The sequence below is a fragment of the Nicotiana attenuata genome, unplaced genomic scaffold, assembly GCF_001879085.1.
Source record: "Nicotiana attenuata strain UT unplaced genomic scaffold, NIATTr2, whole genome shotgun sequence".
In the NCBI taxonomy this organism is placed as follows: Eukaryota; Viridiplantae; Streptophyta; class Magnoliopsida; order Solanales; family Solanaceae; genus Nicotiana; species Nicotiana attenuata.
Genome location: NW_017680520.1, coordinates 116 through 8,416, shown reverse-complemented (window position 1 = coordinate 8,416; position 8,301 = coordinate 116). Strand labels below are relative to the sequence as shown.

Here is an 8,301-nt window from a genome sequence, read left to right as displayed (position 1 = left end):
GGTAACAATCATGTGATGGCAGTTACAACTAGAAGTGGAAGAAGCGGTGATGTGCAAGCCTCAAATGAAAATCAAGTGGTGAATGATGATATTGAGCTCCAAGAAGCTGTGGATCCTTTGATTGATGAAGTTGTGGTTGAGACAAATGTGAATAAGGAAGTGAGAATAGGTATTGATGAGGCCGAGGTGGAAACACAAGAGGCCATGAACCCGTCTAGGGAACACATAATTGATATTCCGGAGCCGGTGGTGCCAAAAGCCAAGGCATCCTTGCCTAGACCACCTCCACCTTATCCTCAGCGGTTAGCAAAGCAAAAGAGTGACAATCAGTTCAAGAAATTCATAGATATGATGAAAAGCCTCACAATCAATGTTCCTTTGGTGGAGGCATTCGAACAAATGCCTGGTTACGCAAAGTTCATGAAGGATTTAGTCACCAAGAAGCGTTCTATGGAGTGTGAAACAATAAAGATGACGCACCAAGTTAGTGAGATTGTGCATTCTATGGCCCCGAAACTTGAAGACCCTGGAGCTTTTACTATTCCTTGCACTATCGGGAGTGCGGAGTGTGCTAAGGCCCTATGTGACTTGGGGCTAGCATTAATTTGATGACGTACTCAGTCTTCAAGACTTTGGGAATTGGGTAACCTAGGCCAACCTCAATGAGACTTCAAATGGCGGACCGGTCGATGAAGAGGCCTTTGGGTATAATTGACGATGTGCTTGTCCGGGTGGACAAATTCATATTGCCGGCCGACTTTGTCATATTGGATTGCGAAGTGGATTTCGAAGTGCCTATTATTCTTGGAAGACCTTTCCTAGCTACGGGGAAGGCATTGGTTGATGTGGAAGCAGGGGAGTTAACATTCCGTGTGGGAGATGAGAAGGTGGTATTTCATGTGTGCAAGTCAATGAGGCAACCCAATAGTACGGAGGTGTGTTCATTTGTGGACATTGTCACGGCGGTGATAGTGGATGACACAAGTGCTTTGATTAATGTTGAAGATCCTCTTGAAGCCGTGCTTCTTAACATGGATGCCAATGATGATGCCGGTAGAGTGGAGTGCGTGAATGCATTGCATGGAATGGGTTCATATTCATATGAGCCTAGGAAACTATCTTTGGATCTTGAAAATCGCAAAACTCCGCCAACCAAGCCATCAATTGAGGAGCCACCGGTGTTGGAGTTGAAACCACTTCCTCCACACCTCAGGTATGAATTCTTGGGCTCTAATTCTACTCTTCCAGTTATTCTTTCTTCTTGCCTTACTAACTTGCAGGTTGAGGCCACTGTGGAGGTGCTTCAAAAGCGAAAAAGGGCAATAGGATGGACTTTGGCGGACATCAGGGGAATAAGCCCCGCATTTTGCATGCATAAGATCATCTTGGAGGAGGATGCACGGCCATCTCTTGAACATCAAAGGAGACTCAACGAGGTGATGCAAGAAGTAGTAAAGAAAGAGGTTATCAAGTGGCTTGACGCCGGTGTGGTTTACCCGATCTCGGACAGTTCATGGACCTCTCCGGTCCAATGTGTGCCAAAGAAGGGTGGAATGACGGTAGTGACCAATGCCAACAATGAGTTGATTCCTACTCGGACAGTTACGGGTTGGAGAGTGTGTATGGACTATAGAAAGCTGAACAAGGTGACAAGAAAAGATCATTTCCCACTACCATTCTTGGACCAAATGCTTGATCGTCTTGCGGGCCGGGCCTTTTATTGTTTTCTAGATGGCTACTCGGGGTATAATCAAATTCTCATTGCCCCGGAGGATCAGGAGAAGACAACCTTTACATGTCCTTATGGCACGTTCGCTTTCTCGAGAATGCCATTCGGACTATGTAATGCCCCAGCGACCTTCCAAAGATGTATGATGGCAATTTTCACCGACATGGTGGAGGATATCTTGGAGGTATTCATGGACGACTTCAGTGTGGTGGGAGATTCATTTGAAGAATGTTTGGTGAACTTGGATAGGGTTTTGGCAAGATGTGAAGAAACCAACCTTGTGCTCAACTGGGAGAAATGTCACTTTATGGTGCAAGAGGGAATTGTATTGGGTCACAAAATCTCAAGGCAAGGAATTGAAGTTGATAAGGCAAAAATAGAGGTTATCTCAAGGCTCCCTCCCCCTACTTCTGTCAAAGGGGTGAGGAGTTTTCTTGGTCATGCCGGGTTCTACCGGCGATTCATTAAAGATTTTTCAAAAATTGTGAACCCGCTTTGCAAGTTGTTAGAGAAGGATGTCAAGTTTATTTTTGATGAGAAGTGCATGGAGTCTTTTGAGCTATTGAAACACAAGTTGACAACAACTCCTATAATCACCGCACCTAATTGGGATTTGCCTTTTGAACTTATGTGCGATGCGAGTGATGTAGCGGTTGGGGCGGTGCTAGGCCAAAGAATCAACAAAATGTTCCATCCTGTGTATTATGCTAGCAAGACTATGAATGAGGCCCAGAGAAACTACACAGTGACAGAAAAGGAGCTATTGGCTATTGTGTTCGCGATGGAGAAATTTAGACCTTACCTTATGGGGGCAAAGGTGATCATACACACGGACCATGCAGCCCTTCGGTATTTGATGACTAAGAAGGATTCGAAAGCAAGATTGATGAGATGGGTGCTACTCCTTCAGGAATTTGATTTAGAGATTGTGGATAGAAAGGGAAGCGAGAATCAAGTTGCAGACCATTTGTCCCGATTAGAGGAAGATGGGAGACCAAGTGATGGTATTGAGATTAATGATAGGTTCCCTGACGAGCAGCTTCTTTCCGTTTCTATGTGTGAAATGCCATGGTTCGCGGACATCGCCAACTTCATTGTGACTGGTAATGTCCCGTGTGAGCTCTCTTCCAACCAAAGGAAGAAACTCAAGCGGGATAGCTTGGATTTCTATTGGGATGATCCGTATTTGTTTAGAATTTGCACGGATGGAGTGATAAGAAGATGTGTACCGGAAAGTGAACAAATGAGCATATTGGAGGCTTGTCACTCTTCTCCCTATGGTGGCCATCACGGAGGGGTGAGGACGGCTTCAAAGGTTTTGAGTTGCGGTTTCTATTGGCCAACGTTGTTTAAAGATGCTAGTGATTTGGTGAAGAGATGTGATGCATGCCAAAGGGCCGGCGGAATTTCAAAAAGGGATGAGATGCCTCTCAATACGATTCTCGAGGTGGATATTTTTGATGTTTGGGGCATCGATTTCATGGGTCCGTTCGTGAGCTCTTGTGGTAACACTTATATTCTCGTGGCGGTGGATTATGTCTCAAAGTGGGTGGAAGCCGTGGCTTTACCCAACAATGAAGCCCGAAGTGTTGTAGCATTCTTGAAAAAGAGTATCTTCACAAGGTTTGGTACCCCTCGTGCTATCATTAGTGATGGGGGGTCTCACTTTTGCAACAAGGCTTTTGATTCATTGCTTGCTAAGTATGGTGTAAATCACAAAGTGACCACTCCCTATCATCCTCAAGCCAGTGGTCAAGTGGAAGTGTCCAACCGAGAAATAAAGAGTATCTTGTCCAAGACGGTAAATGCTAATAGGACCGATTGGTCGAAGAAATTGGATGATGCTCTTTGGGCTTATCGGACGGCTTACAAGACCCCAATTGGTATGCCTCCGTATCGGTTGGTGTTTGGAAAAGCTTGTCATCTTCCGGTGGAATTGGAACACAAGGCTATGTGGGCTTTGAGAAAGTTGAACTTGGAATGGGATGTTGCCGCAAATCTCCGGGTTGAGCAATTAAATGAGCTTGATGAGTTTAGATTTCATGCCTACTCCAGCTCGTCCTTGTATAAGGACAAGATGAAGTACCTTCACGACAAATATGCTCGGGGAAAGGAATTCAAGGTTGATGATATGGTTCTTTTTCTAAACTCCCGGTTGAGGTTATTTCCCGGGAAGCTCAAGTCTAAGTGGAGTGGCCCTTTTGAAGTAGTATGTGTGACTCCTTTTGGTGCTCTTGATCTCAAGAACAAGAATGGTGAAATATTCCGGGTCAATGGACATCGTGTCAAGCACTATTTGGGAAAGATTGATGATAGCCACGTGGTGGCACTTATTCATTTGAAGTGATATGATGGTAACAGGCGCCGTGCCGCGACGTTAAATCAGGCGCTTCTTGGGAGGCAACCCATGTCTTTTTCTTTCTCTTTTTTTTCTTTGTAGATTAGGATTCTTGAGCTAATTGTTTGTGAGATGTTGCAGGGATAATGTTGAAGCAGTGCAAAACAAAAGTACAAAATAACAGGTCTCTGAAGTTTGCTACGCGGCCGCGTCACATATCAACTCGGTCCGCGCTGGCATGTGCAAAGGTGGATAAGTATCTGAAGTTATCAGCGCGGCCGCGGTGCTTTATTGCGCGGTCCGCTGACAGGACCAACATTGCATGACTCTCTAAAGTTTCCAACGCGGCCGCGTGACATTTTTGTGCGGTCGCGTGGGAAGCTTGGTTCAATGCTACTTGACACAAACCCAGCGCGGTCCGCGGCCACTTTTGCGCGGCCGCGCTGGTAGGTAGGTACGGGGCCCCACAGTCTTCTATAAATAGAGACCCAAGGCCTCACTTTACCCTTTTCGAACTTTGACATCCTGAGCCCTATTACTACTATTCATCTCTGAGACTAATCTTGTGTGTTTGCATCAAGTGCTTGATTCTTCATAGTCCTGGTAACATTTCTTACAAGTATCATTAATTAATTAATTGTTTCCCAGTAGTGTAACTTCTTCTTTCTTCCCATTTTTCTTAGGTTAATGATTAGGGTAGTTTTCTTGTTAGTTTTGACTGTTGAGCATGACTTTCTATATGGATAATTGAGTAGGGACAACTAGGACCCAAAAACTTGAACAAAAATGGACAAAATTGTCAAACCCTAACTCAGTTCATGAACATGGCCCAACGCGGCCGCGTGCCCTTTCTGCGCGGTCCGCGTTGGCTCTTCTGTGAGCTTAACTTGTCATCAGCGCGGTCGCGTCGCACTTTTGCGTGGTCCGCGCTGGCCCAACGCGGTCGCATGACATTTTTACGCGGTCCGCGTTGGGAGATTCACAGAGGTGTTATTGGAGGCATATGCCCAGCGCGGCCGCGCTCCAGTTTTACGAGGCCCGCGTTGCCCCCAACGCGACCGCGTGACTATTTTGCGCGGTCTGCGCTCCTGTGTCCTGCTTCTGTGTTATGCAATCAACTGTGTCTTCCTCTTGTGTTATTCATCTATTCCACTGCATGTGCTTAAACTAACAATGTTAGATGCGTGTTTTTGCAGATCATGGTTAAACAAAGAGGCGGTAAACAAGTACAACAACCCGGGAGAGGTGGTGCCTCCCGAGGGGGTAAGGGCAAGAGAATAACTAAACTCACTCCCCAAGCTCGGGTAAACATTAAAAAGACCCGGAAACTGATACGAGCTGCTGATAGGGCTGCCTCTCATTCTTCTGGGAGTGAATATTTGCCATCCAAAAGCATATCCTCAGATTCTGTCCCAACTCACATAACCGACCCCCTCCGCCTAGTTGATACTCCTCCACCATCACCCTCAATAAAAAAAACAGTGAATGTAGTCTCGGATTCGTCTGATGAGTCCGCAGCAGGTAGTGGTGAGCAATACTCCACCTCCCCCACAGCTTCATTATCCGGGGAGAGTGCAGGCCATGGTGAGGGAGGTGAGCCTCAGGTTGGAGGAGTTGATAGAACTAGAAATCCTAAAGCTTGAGAAGATCGTTTTGTTAGTGAGGTGGCATTTCACAAGTTCAAGGAATGGTGGCCAGTGAGGAAATTGATTCCAGAAAGAAGTTTCATTGACAAGGACCTTTTGCCCCACAATCCGAACGTGCAAAGGGAGTTCCGAACCAGACATGGCTGGGAATTTTTCAAGGAAAGATGCATTGATGCTAATGAGCACATGGTCCGAGAATTCTACTGCAATGTGGCTCACATAGTCAAAGATACGAAAGTGACCAAGGTGCGGGATAAAATGGTGTTGTTTGATGGAAAGTCCTTAAATGAGTACTTGGGGTTCCAGGAGGAGGATGAGTCGCTGTATTTGGCTAAGTTGGCAATGGGTGAGGAAGTGCGACCCTGGTTGGCTGAGTTCTTGGCAGTCCCAGGCACTGTCCCAAAATGGTTGAAAGCCGGAGAGAAGATTCTCAAGAACACCTTCAACTTTGAGGCTAGAGGGTGGTTGACATTTGTTTGCAGCCGGCTTGACCCATCTACTCACGATCATACCGTTCCACTTACCCGGGCTGTTCTTGTGGCATCTATCATGGCCAGGTTTCCGATTAATGTGGGTAATGTGATCTCGAGGGTGATTTCTGCTGTAGGACAGGAGACGACCACAAACTACCCTTTCCCCAACACCCTATCTATGTACTTTAGGGATCTGCAGGTCAAGAAGAAACGATTTGATGTCATGACCAAACCGGTGGCTCCCTACTCGTGGTACAACATGTTGGGTTCGGATAACCCAAAGTCAAAGAAGTACCAGCCACCCACCTCTGCCCCAACTGGCCAATCTGAGGAGCCAGTTGCGGTAGAACCTTCCACAGGGCCTTCCACCATTCCTGTTACTACTACCAGTGAGACCTTGCCCCCAGGTCCTTCTTCTGTTGCTGGCCCAAGTACTTCAGCTGGCCCAGCAGTCCCATCATGAAAGACTCATCCGTTCACAGCCCACCAGTTGAGTCAGTCATTAGCCAGTTTGAACAACTGGATGTCAGCTGCGACATCCAAGTTGTCCACCTTAGCTACTTCAGTTGAGGCCCAGTCAGCACCGGTCTCTGTTTAGATTCCTCCATCTATTGAGGCTACATTGCAGAAGTTCCTGGCCAACCAGGAGAAGATTTTGGAGACTCAGGCCACCTTGACTAAGGCGGTAGATTCACATGGCAAAGCTCTGAAGGAGCTTGCCAAGGAGCACAAAAAGATGAGAAAGTCAAGGGCGTCTAGGGAGTCGGTGAAGAAGCTTAGAGCGGACGTGGACAAGCTATTGGCAGACCAGATGCCTTTAGACTTGCTATTTGGGGATCCAGCCCTAAATCCAGCAGCATCTCAGCCACAGCAGGAGGAGGAGCCTAGGCATCCAAGGAAGAAGAGGAAGCTTCCTAGCACAGAGGGTGTAGTGATCGAGATAGCACAGGTTCAGGAGGGTCCCTCCAGTGTTGCACCTGATATTCAGCCGGTCCATGACCCGGCCCCTGTCCCAGCAGCAGAGCAGCAGCAAGCTTGGAACCAGTCTGAGGTTCCCGCCCATACAGAGGACCAGGGGACCACTGAGGAGCCCATGCAGACGGATCATGCTTAGGGAGCCCTTCTATATCCTTTGATCTTATTTTGTGCTTATTTGTGTAGTTGGCATTGGGGACAATGCCAGCTCTTATTCGTGGGGGTGCGCCCTACTTTTTCGATTATCTGGATGACTGTACATATTGGATTCTTATTTTATGTTTTGTTGCTTTGATTTTCTAGTTGGTCTGTATATAACTTCACATTTTAGCTACTTTTCTCGTACTTTTTATTCTCTTTTGGTCTGTATATAAAGTACTTTTGGTATATATTCATCCCTCATTGTATATTCTACTCCCCTATTGTACATATTCATTCGATTTTTTTATTTTCGCAAAATTTTTCGTTTTTATCTTAGTAGATAGGCTCGTAGCCTTTTGTTTTGTTTTTGGCGTTTTCAATAAGCCCTTGGTTTTCTTAATGCCACGGTTCTTTCCAAGGGTAGAGTATAGTGTGAACCGGGTGGCTCTTCCCGATGATAGATGGAGTGACTACCTTCTTAAGGGTTTGAGTCTGTTTCTTTGATTTTTCTTTTGTCTTTTGATATTTCGTAGTTAAGGGTACCTCAGGAAAAGCTTCACTTGGGCCTAACACATTTGCCTTTGATTCCATGGTCAAAGACATAATGTTGTGTTTAGGGTATGGTGAAAGTCGTGGCCTTGAGACTCTTGTGTTGACCAAACAATCATCATGTGGTCTTTCTGGACCATTGTGCGCTTGAATCGTAACTAAGGTCGTTGTGGGCCCTCGACTCGATATCTTTAGCAATCCCCTAGCATGTGTGGTGAGGAATAGAAATTTTGAGTCCAAGTCCCAAGCCAATGGTCTAGAACTTGCCCCGAGTGTTTGTTGAGGCGAAATCATAGGTGAAGGTTGACTTGAGAAGTGACTATAGGCTCTCCTTGATCCAATTGTAAAATGAACAATTCCATGGCCTACCAACAAAATGATCCCTAGTTAACCCTTTTGAGCCTTAAACCTCTTCTTTCATGAACCAATATTACAAGCCTATACCCGTTT

General features: G+C 46.1%; 1 protein-coding gene across 1 annotated transcript in view; it reads left to right on the top strand.

Annotated features, from left to right (window-relative positions):
- LOC109221862 (protein TIC 214-like) overlaps positions 1-6,649 on the top strand; it is a gene marked incomplete at its 5' end in the record, with an annotated part of 10,954 nt that extends 4,305 nt beyond the window's left edge. Inside the window, 2 exons of the mRNA XM_019386295.1 lie at positions 5,715-6,452; positions 6,546-6,649. Of these exons, the coding sequence (XP_019241840.1) occupies positions 5,715-6,452; positions 6,546-6,649 (842 nt within the window). The remainder of the gene's footprint in view (positions 1-5,714; positions 6,453-6,545) is intronic.
- Between the last annotated feature and the right edge of the window lie 1,652 nt (positions 6,650-8,301).